General features: G+C 42.8%; 1 protein-coding gene across 2 annotated transcripts; it reads left to right on the forward strand.

Moving 5' to 3' along the window:
• The first annotated feature begins 29 nt into the window (after positions 1-29).
• On the forward strand, positions 30-19,421 carry LOC135542255 (ras-related protein Rap-1A-like). Of its 2 annotated transcripts, none has more exons than XM_064969086.1 (8): positions 30-135; positions 7,785-7,873; positions 8,216-8,284; positions 8,407-8,463; positions 9,093-9,233; positions 13,564-13,707; positions 13,836-13,969; positions 18,561-19,421. In XM_064969086.1, the coding sequence occupies exons 2-7, from the start codon at positions 7,817-7,819 to the stop codon at positions 13,923-13,925; spliced, it is 558 nt and encodes a 185-aa protein (XP_064825158.1). In that variant the 5' UTR covers positions 30-135; positions 7,785-7,816; the 3' UTR covers positions 13,926-13,969; positions 18,561-19,421. The 2 variants fall into 2 exon arrangements, with proteins under 2 accessions (XP_064825158.1, XP_064825159.1); XM_064969087.1 differs by lacking the exon at positions 30-135 and adding an exon at positions 5,607-5,730.
• The last annotated feature ends 351 nt before the right edge of the window (positions 19,422-19,772 follow it).

Consider the following 19,772-nt stretch of genomic DNA (forward strand, 5'->3'; position numbering starts at 1 on the left):
CTACCACCACAAAAGGAACCAGTGCAAAATTTGACATTGTCCTTTTAAGAAAACCGAGAAATAGTTTGGAATGACGTCTACTGCGCACTGAGGCCGGGGACACAGACCGTGGCGGAGTGGAGTGAGCGAGAAACGGTGAGTGTAAAAAGGTTAACTTTATTTTTGCTATTCACCTGCGGAAACATGTTTGGCCAAACAATTTGAGATAAATTAGAGAGGAATGCGTGGCACGGTGAATATGTTGCATTTAGCGACTGAGATTAGGAATTTGCACTCACTAAAAACTGCACTCCCATTTTTAAGTCAAGGCCAGGCGGAAGGGCAGGTAACGTTAGCTAGCTAAAGGGTTGCGAAAAACAGTCTACATTTTGTTGGATAGGGTAGATAACAAACTTAGAATGTATTTTAACATAACTATCCAAAGATGTGCATGCTGGTTTATGTTTTGTATTGTGCGCGGAGGCTCAGGAGTGCATGCAGTTAGCTAGCTACGTTAGTTCGTGAAGTCGACCAATCAGTCGCGTGCTAGTTTGCTAACTATTAGCGTGGTACCTAACAAGCTAGCTAGTGAACTGGCATTGGCATTTTTAATTAGTTTTAAATCTACTTGAATGTGCTACTACACAATTGTAGTCGTTACTCTATTTAGCTGTAACGTTATTCAGTTGAGCTAATCAAGCTCGGTTGTTAGCTAGTTGACCTGGGTCAGCTGATAGTTAGCAAGATAATTGAGCTAGCTGTCGGTTGTTAGCGGTGATGATTTAGCTAGCGGTGTTTGTATGCTCAGGGTTTGTTAGCTAGCTGGACAGGGTGCAAGAGGTAACGTTAGCTAGTTAACAGTAGTGCGCCAAATCATTAGTCTGGGACTGGATTTACCAGTATCTTTAGCTAACATGCCACTCATGTCATTTGGAAACCAGGCTACCAAATCATAGTACAGTCACAATAATATTTAGGTTGACATGGTGGATATCTGTTCTTCTGATGAAATATGACCGCAGCATGCTACAATTTCAAAGATTTTACTGAGTTACGGTTCACAGAAGGAAATCAGTCAATTGAAATAGATTCATTAGGCCCTAATCTATCGATTTCACATGACTGGGAGTACAGATAAACATCTGTTGGTCACAGATACTTTAAAAACTAGGGGGGTGGATCAGAACCTGTCAGTATCTGGTGTGACCACTGTTTGCCTCATGGGGCGTGACACATCTTCACAGAGTTGATCAGGCTGTTGATTGTGGCCTGTGGAATGTTGTCCCACTCCTCTTCAAATGGCTGTGCTAAATTGCTGGATATCAAATGTTATTTGTCAGGTGCGTGGAATGAAACAGGTGTAAGACCTTACTGTGAAGTGCTTACTTACAAGCCCTTAAACAACAATGCAGTTCAATAAATAGTTAAGAAAATATGAACTAAATAAACACAAGTAAAAAGTAACAAGAGAAATTGATAACAATAACGAGGCAATATACAGGGGGTACCGATTCAATGTGCAGGGGGTATGGGTTAGTTGAGGTCATTTGTACATGTATGTAGGGGTAAGGTGACAATGCATAGATAATAAGCAGCGTGTAGCAGTAGTGTAAAAACAGGGGGGGGGTCAATGTAAATAGTTCAGGTGGCCATTTGATTAATTGTTCAGCAGTCTTATGGCTTGGGGGTAGAAGCTGTTAACGAGCCTTTTGGACCTGGACTTGGCACTCTGGTATTTCTTGCCATGTGGTAGCAGAGAGAACAGGCTATGACTTAGGTGACTGGAGTCTTTAACTATTTTTTTGGGCCTTCCTCTGACATGCCTAGTGCAGTGGTTCTTAAACTTTTTATAGTCCGGTACCCCTTCAAACATTCAACCTGCAGCTGCTTACCCCCTCTACCACCAGGGTCAGCACACTCTCAAATGTTGTTTTTTGCCATCATTGTAAGCCTGCCCCACACACACGATACAATACTTTTATTAAACATAAGAATGAGTGAGTTGTTGTCACAACCTGGCTCGTGGGAACTGACATAGAGCTCTTATAGGACCAGGGCACAAATAATAATACATTTCGCCCTTTATTTAGTCATCTTACATATAAAACCTTATTATTCACAATTTTTTGAATAACAAACTCCACAGGTTAATGAGAAGGGTGTGCTTGAAAGGATGTGCATAACTCTGCAATGTTGTATTGGAGAGAGTCTGTCTTAAATAATTTCCCACACAGTCTGTGCCTGTATTTAATTTTCATGCTTGTGAGGGCTGAGAATCCACTCTCACGTTGGTATGTGGTTGCAAATGGCATCCGTGTCTTAACCACGCAATTTGCCAAGGCAGGATACTCTGAGCGCAGCCCAATCCAGAAATCTGGTAGTGGCGTCTGATTAAATTAAATGTTCACAGAACTGCTTGTTTCAATTTCGATGAGGCTCTCTTGTTCAGATATCGTTAAGTGGACTGGAGGCAGGGCATTAAAGGGATAACAAATCCAGTTGTTTTTGTTGTTGTTCCGGGAAAGTACTTGTGTAATTGCGCACCCAGCTTGCTCAGGTGCTTCGCTATATCACATTTGACATTGTCCGTAAGCTTGAGTTCATTTGCACACACAAAATCATACAATGATGGAAAGACCTGTGTGTTGTCCTTGTTAATGCAGACAGAGAAGAGCTCCAACTTAGCCTCAATTTTGTCCCACACGTTGAATGTAATTGCAGAGAGTCTCTGTAATCCTAGATTCAGATCATTCAGGCGAGGGGAAAAAACATCACCCAAATAGGCCAGTCATGAGAATCTCGTCATCATGCCAGCGGTCAGACAAGTAAAAATTATGGTCGGTAAAGAACTTTAAGCTTGTCTCTCAATTTAAAAACGTGTCAATATTTTGTCCATGGATAACCAGTGCAATTCTGTATGTTGTAAGAGCGTTACACGGTCGCTACTAGTGTACCCAAGTGGCGTCAGGAGCAACCGCTTGCACGCGCGTTACCATTCCAATATGTCTCCCTGTCATGGCTTTTGCGCCATAAATACAGATACCAACACATCTTGATCACCAAAGTCCATTTGATATCACAAAGCTGTCCAGTACTTAAAAAATATCCTGTCCTGGTTTCCAGTGGTTTGCAGTTGAGGGTGTCTTCCTTAATTGACCCCCCATAAAACTAACAGACATAACAGGAGCTGTGCCAGGCCCGCCACGTCTGTTGACTCATTCGGCTGTTAACGCATAGAATTCACTGGCTTGTATATGAAGCAATAATTGTTTCAAAACATATCCTGCCATGTCACTGATGCGTCGTGAAACAGTGCAGGTGTAGCACTGCTGGTCATAGCAGTACTACCAGTAGAGCTGGTATGCGTGTCTATGGATGCAGGCCTTACTTTAAAAAAATCTATTTACAATTTTCGAGTGAACGGAATGAGCAGCAGCTACGTTTGACTTCATACGGACCTTGAGTGTAATTCCAGAGAGAGAGTAACAGTTAATGTGATTGGATGTTAATTATTTTATACCATAAACTCACCTCCACCATGAGTCACTCTGTTACAACGTTGACAACGCTAGCCTACACAACGCCATATGTGGTTTGCGGTTGTGAGGCCGGTTGGACTTGCTGCCAAATTCTCTAAAACTAACATTCAATTCAATCGTAACAGCTGTGGCATTGTTTGACAACAGCACATTTAGTGGCCTTTATTTGCCCTCAGCACAAGGTGCAACTGTGTAATTCTCATGCTATTTAATCAGTATTTTGGTATGCCACACATCAGGTCAATGGATTCTCTTAGCAAAGGAGAAATGGTCACTTAAGAGGATTGTGCACAAATTTGTTTATAACATTTAAGACTTTTTTTGTGCATATGGAACATTTTGGCATCTTTTATTTCAGCTCTTGGAACATGAGACCAACAATTTACATGCTTGTGTTTTTGGTCATTGTAGTTAGCTAAGCCACGACTCCCTTCTGTAAAACAGCTAATGTTAGGAGCGTGGCACTGGCAGGAATTAACATTATAGCACTGACTGGATGTGTGGTAAATATTAGTTGCTAATTTCAAACATTCAGTCGCTATTTAGGCATCCATGTGTTTGACAGCTTTCAGACTAGTCCCTTCAATTAAGCCAGCCTCTCTTACATTTCACATAAATTGAACATGAACCATTAAATGCTTTATTTTTTTTTACAGTACTAGGTCTGGTATGCAGTACTATACTGGTATGCACCATACACCAAAAGGTTTTTGCCCCTGGGAGATAAAGCATGCATCACTGTCATCCTGTGGCCTGAATCTGCAAACATTAGGATAAGATCTAGGCTTTAACTTAACCGGCTTACTTCCCTCTCCTCAGAAGTTTCCAAGTCAACATTGCAGTTTGTGTCCTGAACAGGAACAGAGAGTGAAAAGCTATTTTGATCTTTCTTTCCGTTCTGACTTCTCAGACCGTAACCCAATTTCAGTTCTGTTTTTTTTCTCTTATTTACATCTACACAAATTTGAATTGGCTTGTTTCCAGTCCTAAACAATGTGGTTGTGAACATAATTTGAATGACTACTGTGTGAAGGGAAGTCAACGAAGAGAGATGTGGATTTTAGGGATTTTGTCGGATTAGTTTTGCTGACGAGTCGACTCAACGCTCGAGAATAGGCCTACTCCAATTGATGAGGCAAAAGAAAGGGCTGAGGCCGTAACTTTCCTAATTAACGCCACACCTAATTTTTAGCATTGGAATGAATGACCATCCACATGACTAAATTGGAACGAGAAAATGAGAAACGAATGGGCTTGTGATTATGAGTACTACTGGTAGCCCAAGAAACCGGATGTGTGGTGTCACAGCTCACCTTTAATTTAACGCCACATGTGGTGTTCTCAAATCCGTATCAGCAGTTCTTCGTTTTTTTCCCCCCCCTCTTGGGCTGCCTCTGATTCAACTGTCAAGTCATGACGTTTACATCCACCAGTTGCTACAGCCTTGGTTAAATACAATGACTTACTTGCCCAAAGTTTAGAGTGGAGGTGGCCCTTAGCCTCAACATCAACCCTAAAACCTCTAGGCCTGCTATGAGCCAGAAAAGTCACCACATTAGTTAGTAGCCTAGATGGAGGACATGTGTTTCTATGTTCTGATGGCAGATTTCCATTTATGGATTTCAATGGGGCTCTTCTTAATAAAAAAGAAAATTGAAGGCCACGTTTGGAATTATGCAAATAAACTGTAGCTCATAAAAGGATCATTTAGATTCTGTTCTTCTGACCTTATGATTTTGTGTTTTTCCCCCCTGTCATTTCCTGATATCTTAGTTGGGGGATTTCTGTGGTGAAGTTGTTTGCGTAATAACGGAAGACTTGAAACATAATCTCACCAATTTGAAAAGTATTACTTTGAGTACATTAAGCACCTTTTCACGCACTCTTAAATCCTGAACCACAAGTGGTTGACTCAAACTGTATTCAGTGCCTGCTTTGCCAGCAGAGGATGAGGGCAGCATAATGACAATTTCTATAATTAATATGCAAGTGCAAAGTGAGGCCTTGCATGATGGGAGTGTGGTTTCCACTGGCAACACTGGTCTGGAGAGATATAGGAACCTGCCTATCAAATGTGGTGCTGAGTCAGGGCCAGGCGCAGTGACTGCTCACTATCATTGTCAACGGATTAGTAAATTCTCCTCACAATACTCCAAATAGCCTGCTGAAGTCTGAAGCTTGCTAAATGTCAGAGCACTGATCTGCTACTAAGGTATGAATATTTACAAAATGTCAACTGTTGTGTCCATCCTTAATCCATATAGTGTTTAGATTTTGTCTAATTTGTGACTCGACTAAGAGGGGAGCACACTATGGAGTCTCTCGCTCTTTCTCAGCAACTCTTCCTCCCAGTTTAAGCCTTACATGGAAACATACCTCTGTCCATAGAGAGTGAGTTATATGGTGCTGATGTCATGGTTTCAGTGTGTTTGTGGTGCGTGGCTCACTCTCCTTATTTGTTAGTTACTACGGGGGAAAATACTTAGGCTATTTGTTTTGTGGGGAGAGATATTGAGGAACGACTGGGGGGTTGTTGAGGTTCAGTTAAATAATTTCCTTACATGGCCTTGTGCGTGAAAGCGTGCCATGCACGTAACGCAGTTAATGGACTGCCGTAGAGAGCACTGTGAACGTTTCTGAGTTGTAAGGGGCTCAGTTAGAGAATGCATCGTTACTGGAGCAGGCTTTCTCAGGATAGTCACATCAATTCAAAAGTAGTTGTAGTTTACATCACACTTTTTAAAGTTGTTTTTCATACATCATTTGAAGTGAAGTGTATTACGCTACCAGTGACATTAAATCCACACCAGCATGCATCAACACTTATAATATTAATACCTAAGTCTCTGGACTTTACTGTCCTCCTCTACCTTTGCAGTTTTCACTTGTCATGGATTACAGTTTTCACAGCTCATGATTTGTGGAACAAAAGTTCCACTGACAGGTAGACTTTCTTCTCAAAGTGCGAAGGGGTACTTTCCCTTGCTCCTAAAAATAAATAAATAACTCCTGTATGATGAGGATTAGTCTCTTCACCATAAATTATTCATTGGTCTCATATCCCATGAGGCTGTCTGTCTCTTGTGACTTTAGTCAGGAGCTGACGGTCTCTGTAGGAGGTGTTCTTGGGTATTTAGCCCTAGAGGGCATGTTGTCAATGGAAGGACCCTACAAATCCCAAATGGACGGCATTGTGGTTGTTTCTTAATTGTCTTGCGTTAACAACAGATGGGAGGGCCCCAGACTAACATTTTCCCCCGGTGACAGTGGTGCCACAAAGTTTTTCAGTTGTTGGCACCAGCCGATGACATGGTAGCTTTATTATTTTATTTTCATGCTGTCATTCAACTGTTATACTGATATATTTTACTGTTTAATAGGGTTCCAGAATGTTCTGATAAATGTAATGTCCCAAAAAAGGTTGCCGTTGTAGCCTACCACCCAATGAGGCCTATGTAATGTGCCTAATTATTTTGCGCACTACGTATCTCAAAGCCATATCAAATATCTTGGTTGTAAAATGTTTGCTATTGAGCACAAAATTGAGAGTTGAAAAAAAAATCTAAACTATTCTTACCGAAAGCTGAGAACCTCCTTTCTTCAACTGTGACAATGTGTTAGCTGTGTTTTTTTTCTCTCCCGGCAAAGGAGAGCGGCTCACTCAACAAAGCAGCAGGCCCCAGCGAAACGGGGGCGGGCAGACACTTTGATGAGGATAATGTACTTTACGGTTTGACCAAATAATGGATTGGCCTAAAAAGAACATTTGTTTTTTTAAAGTGACTGAGTTAGCTGACCATGTAGAATGTGCAACTCGTACCGACCCAACCAATTAAACATTTCACTCGCGCAGCCATGTCAGTCGCTAAATGCGACTAAATGGTCTGTCTTGAGCCCTTTTTTGTATACCGCAGCAGAAAGATGGGCCTACGGGTTGACCCATTGGGCAAGCCCATGTGCTGCATGCCAATGGATTTCAGTTTCTGTATTCATAGACTGAGTCTGACATGGTGTGCTGCATGCATGTCGGCCAGATGGTTGTCCTAGGAGCAGGCGGCCAAACCCAAACTTCTCCCTTCACACCCACAGCTGGTTTGTGTTAGCTAGAGGATGGGGTCATAAACTCCTCCTGACCTGTTCCACTGGAGCTCCGCTTATGGGTGTTGCCATTGTTATGCCGCGACTTGTCCCGACCATACTACGATCTTATTGGGAGAGAACTGATATTTCTGTTTTTACAATTTTCTCTTTCTCCTGCCTGTGCAGACTGTTGGGCTGTCCCGTGATAAGATCCTGCCATGCGTGAATACAAGCTAGTGGTGCTAGGCTCGGGAGGCGTGGGCAAATCCGCTCTGGTGAGTATTTGACTGGAGGTGGGCCATCTACATTTTTGTAATTTAGCAGATGCTCTTATCCAGAGTGGCTGACAGTAGTGCTTGCATAAATTTTCATAATTTTTCGTGCTGTCCCCCGGTGGGAATTGAACCGGCAACCATGGCGTCGCAAGCGCCATGCTCTACCAGCTGAGCCGCACGTGACCATCTCGGCTTAGTCCAGATGTCTGTCTTATGTACCAACTAGCACAAGCCAGGGTTATGCAAAACCAGGCCTCAATATCCACAGCACCATCCTTGAATATTCCTGTGTTGTGAGTTGTTGATCTGACTTGTTTTTGTGGCCCATGTTCTCTCTTACAGACAGTCCAGTTTGTACAGGGAATCTTTGTGGAAAAATATGACCCAACAATAGAAGACTCCTACAGAAAGGTATGTGTCCCGTAAGGGAGGAATTGCCAGGGAATAAGCTCATTGCTTTCAGCTGGTCTGTGGGTCAACAACCGGTTGTGCTCTTTCTTTCTCACCCTCTTGTTTTTTTTTCTCCACTGCAGCAAGTGGAGGTAGATGGACAGCAATGCATGCTTGAAATCCTCGACACAGCCGGCACAGTAAGTTAATGTTGCTCAGCTCCACAACTCCAGGCTAAACCCTGAGTGTATATTTCTTTAAAGACATGCTCCGGTACTTTGGTGACTAAGAAAATATTTTTTAAACCCCTCCGCTTGAGGCTAGATGTGTCAATGTGTAGTTCATACATTCATAATCTATGAGCAGTCAATGAGCTTTAGCCCCTCGGATTTGAGTGACAGCTAGCAAGAGGCCTGCCCAGCATTATCCAATAAGGTTGCAGGGCGGACTCCAACGGCTCAATGGGCACCGCAGAGAGAGGGAGTGAAAGCAATGACGTTGTGCAAATATCTGCACCTATGTGACGATGTACGACAATTTCAGGGACACTTTTGGCTCATGAGTGCTACTTTCAGAACTACTGGCTAAAAAGTATTTAAAAGTACCAGAATCTCTTTAAATTATTTGCTGGGCTTCCAAGGCTAATATTGAAGCGCCTTGGGCCTCCACTGACAAGTCAATTGAGCTGTGATGTCTAGCAGCAACATAATGCATGTATTAAGTAGAACTCTTTCAGGGGGGAGAATCATGAAATTGATCAGGGGAATAGAGGTCTTATTAACTATGACATCAGAACTCATGATACTTCTTTCCCCTGCCTGTCTTACAGGAGCAGTTCACTGCAATGAGAGATCTGTACATGAAGAACGGTCAGGGCTTTGCCCTGGTGTACTCCATCACAGCACAGTCCACGTTCAACGACCTGCAGGACCTGAGGGAACAGATCCTGAGAGTGAAGGACACCGAAGATGTGAGTAGCTACCTTGGATTATAACTAGACCACATGATCAGGGAAAACTCCTGGCCCTAGTTAAAACCAACCATTATTTGCCACAGCACTATATAACGTTTACCCATGATCATGAGCTAGTCTTTGGTGTGATGACAACTGAGCTCATGCAGCAAGAATGAGAGAAGGAAATATTATTACAACCCCTCCACATTAACCACGGCCCCATTTCTTGGCACTCCCTCCTTGTGTTTGGAGTATCGGAGTGACACTTCATAGTCCCCTGGCCTCAACAGATACTCACTCAGCAGGATGATGCCCTTTTTTGGTGATCTGTATAACCCCTTTCCTCTCAAGCTTTCTCTTTCCTGTACTCTCTCTCCCTTTCTGTGTGGGCAGGGCTAATGTCTCCTGGTGGCAATAAATCCCCTGTACTTTGTTATGACTGGCTCATTTTTTTTTTTTTATCATCACTTGTCGGTTACTCGTTTATCACTTGTCGGTTACAGCTGGCTTGTGGTCCGTGTGGTCTGGCCCGAGGTGGGTGATTTCCGACGGGGATGATTTCCACCGAAAGTCCCTAGTCATCAGAAACACATTTTTTTTTTTTAGGCAGTTCAGATTAGAAAGCCATTGCATGATGGAGGTTGGGGATCGATTGTAGGATCACTGGCTGTCAACAGGGAAGAAGGCCTGTTCCATCCCTTTGCTCAGTGTTTTCTCTCGAAATACTCCCAAGACTCAACACTTGTGCATATCTGTCAACTACCGTACTGCAGCTCTCTGTGGTAGCTATCATTCTACTGACGATTTAAGCTTTTCGCCCTGTTTCTTTCATTGCCCCTTGTAGGAATGCATGACCAACGGAAATGCTTTGTGTCCCCCCCCCCCAATGAAGGGATGGATTCTTGGTTGAATTTGGGCAGGCCAGTGCTGCTCAGCCATTTCCATTCCAAGTGCTTGATGGGAATGCCACACACCATTTACCACTACAGTGTTGGAGAATGTGGAGACGGCATGGAGGGCTCATGGTCTAGCCAGTCTCGATTTTAAAGACACTATGTCCATACGGAACAAACAGGCTACAAAACAGAACCCACACGGCAAGGCTCTGAATAGGTGCTCAGAATATTAGTCCCACTATATAATACACTTTGAGGGTTTTTGGTAGGATTCCTTTCAAGCTACAATGTAACATTTCAGATTGTGCAAATGCAAGTGTTTAACTCCGTAGACAATTTTACCAGAGCAAACCTGGACACCAAAGCCCATTTCCTTGAATGGTAACAAGGAGACCCATAAGGTGGTGAATGAAGTGATGGGACTAGTATCGGCTTTTCTCATGTAACATTTTTTCCCCCCCTTCCATCACACGACTAGCTTACACAAGAGGTCTTGTGACTCCTGCTGTCTAAGTCCTCGTCTGTTCAGCTGGAGTAGTAGGTTAATGCCTGACTTGTGATTTCGCCATGTGTACGTCTCGGTGTGGGCTCATGGACACAGGCTTAACTTCCCTCCCTGCCTTCCTCCATGTTGCTGACTGGGGATGTTCTACAGCTACTTTCTTCCCTATCTGGTGTTAGCAAGCCTGGAAATGCATACCTCCGGTTCTACTCTGACTTTAGGGCAACCGTCGTTCAACGGCCCCGTCTAAGGGTTTGTTTGGATTTGACACTTCACGGAGCTACCGCCATGGAGCTAGGCCAAACTGCTTCCTGTCGTCTGCCCTTACAGCCCTGTGAGAGAGGGCACTTGCCCCAAAAAGGGGGAAGTTGCCCCCAGACACTGTTCTGAGGTCAGTTTTACGTTCCCGCATCATCTGCCCCCCCCTAATGGTTAAAGTTGGGCTCTACGGAGGAGAGGTTGATCCCAGATCTGTGTTTTTGGGCAACTTTTACACAGAGCTGCTGTTTATAGACTTTTCAGTAAGGCATCAAAGTGGGGAGAGATTAGGGAACTCAACCCAGCATCCTTTATTCTCTCTCTGATCTCACCTTGATATTATGTACTGCTCCCCGGACACACACGCAGTCTGCCATGGTTTCATTCCATGGAGCAGCTGGAGCATGGAATGCAATGCAAACAGAGGGAAGCAGGCAGGAAGCCGATTTCTATCCTGTGTGGGCGGGGCTGCCATTGTTTCTACTAACTCCCTAAACAGCCAGAACACACTATCAGGATGGGTGTGACAGACCCACACACATACACCTTGTATTGATTAGGGATGGGAATTGCCAGGTAGCTCACAATACGATATTATTACCATACTTCTAGTTAAGTCGGAAGTTTACATACACCTTAGCCAAATACATATAAACTCAGTTTTTCACAATTCCTGACATTTAATCCTAGTAAAAATTCCCTGTCTTAGGTCAGTCAGGATCAACACTTAAGTTTAATAATGTAAAATGTCAGAATAATAGTAGATAATTATTTCAGCTTTTATTTCTTTCATTTACGTTTACATACACTCAATTAGTATTTAGTAGCATTGCCTTTAAATTGTTTAACTTGGGTCAAACGTTTCAGGTACCCTTCCACAAGCTTCCCACAATAAGTTGGGTGAATTTTGGCCCATTCCTCCTGACAGAGCTGGTGTAACTGAGTCAGGTTTGAAGGCCTCCTTGCTCGCACACGATTTTTCAGTTCTGCCCACACATGTTCTATAGGATCGAAGTTAGGGCTTTGATGGCCACTCCAATATATTGACTTTGTTGTCCTTAAGCCATTTTGCCACAACTTTGGAAGTATGCTTGGGGTCATTGTCCATTTGGAAGACTCATTTGCAACCAAGCTTTAACTTCCTGACTGATGACTTGAGATGTTGCTTCAATATATCCACATAATTTTCCATCCTCATGAAGGCATCTATTTTGTGAAGTGCAGCAGTCCCTCCTGCAGCAAAGCACCCCCACAACATGATGCTGCAACACCCGTGATTCACCGTTGGGATGGTGTTCTTCGGCTTGCAAGCCTCCCCCTTTTTCCTCCAAACATAACGATGGTCATTATGGCCAAACAGTTCTATTTTTGTTTCATCAGACCAGAGGAGATTTCTCCAAAAAGTATGATCTTTGTCCCCATGTGCAGTTGCAAACCGTAGTCTGGCTTTTTTATGGCGGTTTTGGAGCAGTGGCTTCTTCCTTGCTGAGCGGCCTTTCAGGTTATGTCGATATAGGACTTAGGTTTTACTGTGAATATAGATACTTTTGTACCTGTTTCCTCCAGCACCTTCACAAGGTCCTTTGCAGGTGCTTTGGATTGATTTGCACATTTCGCACCAGGGTACGTTCATCTCTCGGAGACAGAAGGCGTCTCCTTCCTGAGCGGTATGACGGCTGCATGGTCCCATGGTGTTTATACTTGCGTACTATTGTTTGTACAGATGAACGTGGTACCTTCAGGCATTTGGAAATTGCTCCCAAGGATGAACCAGACTTGTGGAGGTCTTCAAAAAAATGTTTCTGAGGTCTTTGCTGATGTCTTTAGATTTTACCATGATGTCGAGCAAAGAGGTACTGAGTTTGAAGGTAGGCCTTGAAATGCATCCACAGGTACACCTCCAATTGACCCAAATGATGTCAATTAGCCTATCAGAAGCTTCTAAAGCTTTTTTTCTGGAATTGTCCAAGCTGTTTAAAGGCACAGTCAACTTAGTGTATGTAAACTTCTGACCCACCGGAATTGTGATACAGTGAAATAATCTGTCTGTAAACAACTGTTGGAAAAATTGACTTGTGTCATGCACAAAGTAGATGTCCTAACCGACTTGCCAAAACTATAGTTTGTTAACAAGAAATTTGTGGAGTGGTTGAAAGACTTAGGTTTACACACAAACTAGTTTTAATGACTAACGTGTGTGTGTGTGTGTGTGTAAACCTCTGACTTCTATATGTATTGCGATTTGATGTTCCAAACATATTGTTCACTATATGTCCGTCAGAGAGACAAGATGGAGCATGAGAACATTTGTTTTGTTCCGTCATGGAAATAGTGCTTGGCTCACTATTTTAATAAAGCAAAGGGATGAGAAATACTGGAGTTTTGGTGCTGACTATCGCCCCCACTTAAATTTTTTAATTTAACCTTTATTTAACTAGGCAAGTCAGTTAAGAACAAATTCTTATTTACAATGATGGCCTAGGAACAGTGGGTTAACTGCCTTGTCCAGGGGCAGAACAGCACATCCGTGTCCGGTTCAAATCGATACTTGGAGTCAAAGTATCGATTTTATAATATTGAATTGTGTAACTATAGATTTTTCAACCATATTTTTTTTTGTTTGGTCCCGGTGAAATGCTTGAACATTTGATGTTATCCCTCATCCACGTCCTGTTCTCTTCTCTCCCAGGTGCCGATGATCCTGGTGGGGAATAAGTGTGACCTGGAGGATGAGCGGGTGGTGGGCAAGGAGCAGGGTCAGAACCTGGCCAGACAGTGGAACCACTGTGCCTTTTTAGAGTCCTCCGCAAAGTCAAAGATCAACGTCCTCGACGTGAGTACTGACAATCAAACTGCTGACTAGTGATATGAATTATGACACTTAACAGTTTGGATTTATATGGTTAACTATGCCTTTTTTTTAATGTGTCAATGCACTTAGCAATGGTTTTGTGTTTGCAGATCTTCTATGACTTGGTCAGACAGATAAATAGGAAAACGCCTGTGGAAAAGAAGAAAGCGAAAAAGAAATCAAACTGTGTCTTGCTCTAAAGGTCCCTTCCCCTCCACCCCGCCCTGCAGCAGCTCTGAGCCAGGTGAGTAGGTGACTAACGACACGGGTAGACTCTAATTACCTGACTGGTACACCTTAACCCTTATTACTGGAACCACGAGGAGCACAACATTCTTCTCAACTCACAATATGCCCCTGCAATTTGGGATTTGTTTAATTTATAGTTATTAATACATGCTTTATTGGTTGTTTTTTTTAAAATGGCCACCACTACTATTCTGTCTGATTTTTCTCGACATTTGATGGAATCGATAGGGCCTGAGAGCATTCATGGAATGTTGACTGCTCACTGTCATTAACTTAGGATAGACTGCTCCCTGGACAGTAGACTGTGCCATCTGCTGGTAGTGGGGATGTGCATATTTCCCTTTTTAAGGCGACACAATACAGAAATGATTCCTTTTTAAGTTTGAAACGGTTCTGTGTGATTTTGTTTTGATTAGGCAATGAATCGATGCAATCTGATTTAATGAACTAACATTTGTTGCATAAACACTACTTTCCATTTTAAGTTAAAATCTTTTGCTGATGGCGCTCATGAGCTGGGACTCTCTGAGCCAAATGTAGGCACCTGAGCTGAGCAATAAGGGATGCATCTACCACCCCACCACCACCATCGGGGGGGTGGCAGGCAATGTAGAAAGTTTTGTCTGCCACTTTGGTTCTGAAATCGGCCACTTATTAACCTGTCGTTTACAATATATATTACTACGTGGCCAAAAGTATACAGACACCCCTTCAAATGAGTGGATTCTGCGATTTCAACTACACCTGTGTATAAAATCGGGCACACAGCCATGCGATCTTCATAGACAAACATTGGCAGTAGAATAGTTCAACTGAGAAATTGGTAGGCTACACAAGCTCACAGAACGGGACCGTCATGTGCTGAAGAACGTAAAAATCATCTGTCCTCGGCAGAACTGCCGCACACAAGCCTAAGATCACCATACGCAATGCCAAACGTCGGCTGGAGTGGTGTAAAGCCCCCCCCCCCCCCCCATCGAATTCAGGACCAGTGGAAATGTGTTCAGGTGCATCACGCTTCCCCGTCTGACGGACGAATCTGGTTTTGGTGGATGCCAGCAGAATGCTACCTGCCCGGCTGCGTAGTGCCCGCTGTAAAATTTGGTGGAGGAGGAATAAGGGTTTGGGGCTGTTTCATGGTTTGGGCTAGGCCCCTTGGTTCCATTAGTTAAATTCTTGATGCTGTGCATCTGACTTAGTAGCAACAGTTTGGGGTTAGGCCTTTTCCTGTTTCAGCATGACAATGCCCCTGTGCACAAAGCGAGATCCATAGAGAAATGGTTTGTCGAGATCAATGTGGGAGAACATGACTGGCCTGCACAGAGCCCTGACATCAACGCCATCAAACACCTTTGGGATGAATTGGAACGCTGACTGCGAGCCAGGCCTAATTGCCCAACATTAGTGCCTGACCTCACTAATGCTTTTGTGGATGAATGGAAGCAAGTCCCCGCAGCAATGTTCCAACATCTAGTGGAAAGGCTTCCCAGAAGAGTGGAGGCTGTTATAGCAGCAAAGGGGGGACCAAATCCATATTAATGCCCATGATTTTGGAATGAGATTTAGATGTCCACATACTTTTGATCATGTAGTGTATATATGAGCGTAGCTTTGGTTTTCCCCCTCATCTCAAAATCGAATGGGTTTGGACTATTTCCAGAGTGGGTTTGTGGTAATTTTTATATGACAGAAAATAAACACTGATTGTTTAAAACAAAACTACAAAAACTATTTCTGATGTCGAACCTGAACAAAAATCTATTGTAAAGCCCCGTTCAGCAGGTATAGCAAGATGCGTTGTCCCAGATTTCTTACTTTAATTCTGGTAAAACAGTTTAACAGAAAATTACATAACTAATAAAGCCTGAGTGACAACCTAAATTCGCTCAAGCCATTTTCGCATTCGAATGCTGAACGTCCCGTGCAGATGTGCAAGATCAGGAACAGGCTGCCTATCTTGTGTTGATCAGTGCATGAAGCTGGTCACGGTGCACAGTTTTTCCGGGCTACTAATATTGCCTGGGATTGTTCAGCATGTAGATCAATGATTATGAACAGTTTGACACTAAAGGAGTGGATGCATCCGGTATTTTCGGAAGGTATAAAGAATATAATATGAGAAATATTAGTGAACTGGTGAAATTTCTGACCCATGCATACTTTTGGATCGGTTTGAGGTCTGCGGACTGAAGCACTCACTACTTACGCATTTGAATCGGGGACCCATGCATATCAGTGAATCGTTACATCCCTAGCTGATAGTCATGTGTATGTGGACAGTTACACCAGACTGTCATTGTTCACCAGGTTTATAGGGTAGTTAATCTGTTGCACAATAGAGTCCTACAGTGAGGGGCCTAAGTCCAGCAGCCCCCAGGCAGTCTGTCTCTGGTCGGCTACGCCACCAAGAGCACTGGGCTGTCACTAACGGGATTACAGACCCACCGTTTTAGACTAGTGGAGCAGCCAGACTAGGATGGACGGGGGAACGGCAGGGGTGGGGTCAGGCGGAGGTGTCATAACCTAGGGGTCAAACAGGGAAATGGTTCCAATCGTTTTTCCACCCTTATTTTTTCCCATAGTGGATTTTTAGAAACCCTTCAAGTTAGCCTACACAAAACACAGCCCTAACACTGGCGTGATGTTTTGATGATAACCATGTAAATCTCTCTAGGACAAGGTGACTTTATTATCAATATATTCGTCTCTATTTACTCTCAGATTAGAAAATTCTATTAACATAAAAGTAGGCATCATGCAAGACTACAAATCCCTACATCTCCTCCGTCATCTGTCGCTGACACCTTTGCTCACAGTTATTGTCAATTTAAATCTGGCACAAGATGGCTCACAATTGTCAATTTTAAAGTTTTGACAAGTTAATAATTACTACATTTAGCTAACATTTAGATATTTATTCCAGAGATTCTTACCTTTGCCTCTACTCTGCAGTCTCGTCCTGATCGTGGTATTTGTAGTTGTTTATGATAGCTGCATTAGCAGCTAATTAGCATTTCATTTATTGGTGGGTGAATACAGTGGAATATATTGATAAGTTACATTGTCCTAGAGGGATTTACACTGCTGTCAAAACATTGCGCCAGGGTAAGCCTACATGGAACACAGCCCTTATTTTAACGCTTTCTAAAATCCCCTATGGGAAAAATGAATGGTGGGAAAATTATTGGAACCATTTCCCTGTTTGACCTCTACATTTATTGGGTATTATGACTCCTACTGTGGTGCTCTATATGGCGAGGTCTTCTCCTGACTCCACATAGCCCTTCTGCCATATTTCCTATACCTGTCGTCCCTTCAATTCTGAATGGTTAGGGCAGTTGTCCCCATGCCCCTCTACTCACTGTATTACATGGCCAAGCTTCTTTCCCAAGCTTGCCTTGCCTACACAGGAATTAAATCATCAACATGTATCGATCACATCTTTACAAATGCTGCAGAAATGTGCTTAAAAGCAGTATCCAAATCCATAGGATGTGTAGTGATCATAATATAGTAGCCATATCTTGGAAAACCAAAGTTCCAAAGGCTGGGCCTAATATAGTGTGTAGGAGGTCATACAATAAGTTTTGTAGTGATTCATATGTCGATGATGTAAAGAATATTTGCTGGTGTGTAATGTGGAGCAACCAGATGCTGAACTTGACGCGTTTATGAAATGACTTATTCCAGTTACTAACTGCTTGGCGTAACCCTGGATTGTAAACTGTCATGGTCAAAACATATTGATGCAGTAGTAGCTAAGATGGGGAGAGGTCTGTCCATAATACAGCGATGCTCTGCCTTAACACTGTCAACAAGGCAGGTCCTACAGGCCCTGGTTTTGTTGCACCTTGACTGCTGTTCAGTTGTGTGGTCAGGTGCTACAACAGGGCAGCACGGCTGGGCCTTGGATGTACACAGAGGGCTAATATTAATAATATGCATGTCAATCTCTCCTAGCTCAAAGTGGAGGAGAGTGACTTCATCACTCATTTTATTTATGAGCAATATTGACATGTTGAATGCAAGACATGCCACAAGGGGTCTCATCAGTCCCCAAGTCCAGAACAGACTATGGGAGGTACACTTCTACATAGAGCCATGATTACATGGAACTCTATTCCACATCAAGTAACTGACGCAAACAGTAAAATTAGATTTGAGGGGGAAAAAACAGATAATAAACACCTTATGGAACAGCGGGGACTGTGAAGTAACACACGTTTGCATACACACACACACAATAACATTCCCACTATACATGCACTTTGATTTACTACTGTAGATTTTTGGTGGAGTAGGGGCCTGAGGGCACACAGTGTGTAGTGAATGTATTGTAATGTTTTTAACATTGTATAAACTGCCTTAATTCTGCTGGACCCCAGGAAGAGTAGCTGCAGCAAATGGGGATCCATAATAAATACAAATATACCCACTGATGGAGGGCAGAAAAATGCACTCCAACTGGCCAACAGAGGGCAGCACTTGCTCATTGATATATTATAGGACAATCCTTTGAACGAAATCACGTTTTATACCTTCCGTTAATCTTTGCCCCCCTTCCTCTCCCCTCTCTCCACCTATAGAATGCTGTAATGAAGAACTGTTGCCCAGATTGGACCGTGCCAGCATTCCCCCGCCCCTCCCCACCAGCCATAAACGGTGAGGACACAAACAGCTGACCGCTGATTCGCTAGTATCAAAGCAGGACACAATGAGAGAGACGTCTTGTTTCTATCTCACTCAGACTCCGCTCTGATCCGACATCGGTGAACCCTGAAGGACAATCTTCATTCCCCGCATCCTGAACCACCATGAACTCTGAAAGTCTCTGAAATGGGAACGTGTCCATGGTCCGGTCGACCGAAAGCCCACTCCTCCTTTTGAGAGTGTAAAAGCCATTACCTACTAAGAAAGATAACTTCACTTCAGTATTTTACATCTTTGCAATATAGTGTATTTGGAGACATGGAAGTTGACTTCAGTTGTATGATTATAAATATCTTCAGACAGCATGACCACATCTGTTATTAAGTGTAAATGTTTTCAAGTGTGAAATCAAATGGAAGTAAGAACTTTTTTTTATAGCCATACACCTATTTCTCCATGCCAGTCATGTCAATGGTGGTAGATCAAGGTCCGCATATGTATTTTGGTTTCCCCTATATCCATGGACTTTCTCTTCTGCAAATATCTCTGATGTGACTTAATTTTATACTTAGTCACTGGGATATCATAGTTCCCATAATATATTCAAATGCCATTTTTTTTGCATAATAATGCTTCAGAAAAATGGGTATTTTATAGAAGAAATATGCGGGGAAATAAGGATTGATTTCTGTCTCTTGAAGCTGAAATATATACTAAACCAACTCTAATAATGCTTCTTGTGTTTTTCTGTCAAATGATGTTCCAGCTTTTATGGATTAAATTTTAGTACATTTTCAGTATTTTGGTCATTGTATTTTGTGGATTTAACTCGTCTGACTTCATAATCGTACAGTATCATGTACAACCAACCCTATGATAATCCGAGCTAAAATTGGATGGGTACCCAGTGGAATGTCGTTCCACCACCAAGTAGGAGGAAACCGTTGCACGATGGCAATTTAATACAAAGCTATACACTACCGTTCTAAAGTTTGGGGTTACTTAGAAAGGTCCTTGTTTTTGAAAGAAAATCACATTTTTGGTCCATTTAAATTATGTAAAATTGATCAGAAATACAGTGTAGACATTGTTAGTGTTGTAAAGGACTATTGTAGCTGGAAATGGCTTTTTTTAATGTAATATCTACG

Source organism: Oncorhynchus masou, chromosome 6, assembly GCF_036934945.1.
Source record: "Oncorhynchus masou masou isolate Uvic2021 chromosome 6, UVic_Omas_1.1, whole genome shotgun sequence".
NCBI classification, from domain to species: domain Eukaryota; kingdom Metazoa; phylum Chordata; class Actinopteri; order Salmoniformes; family Salmonidae; genus Oncorhynchus; species Oncorhynchus masou.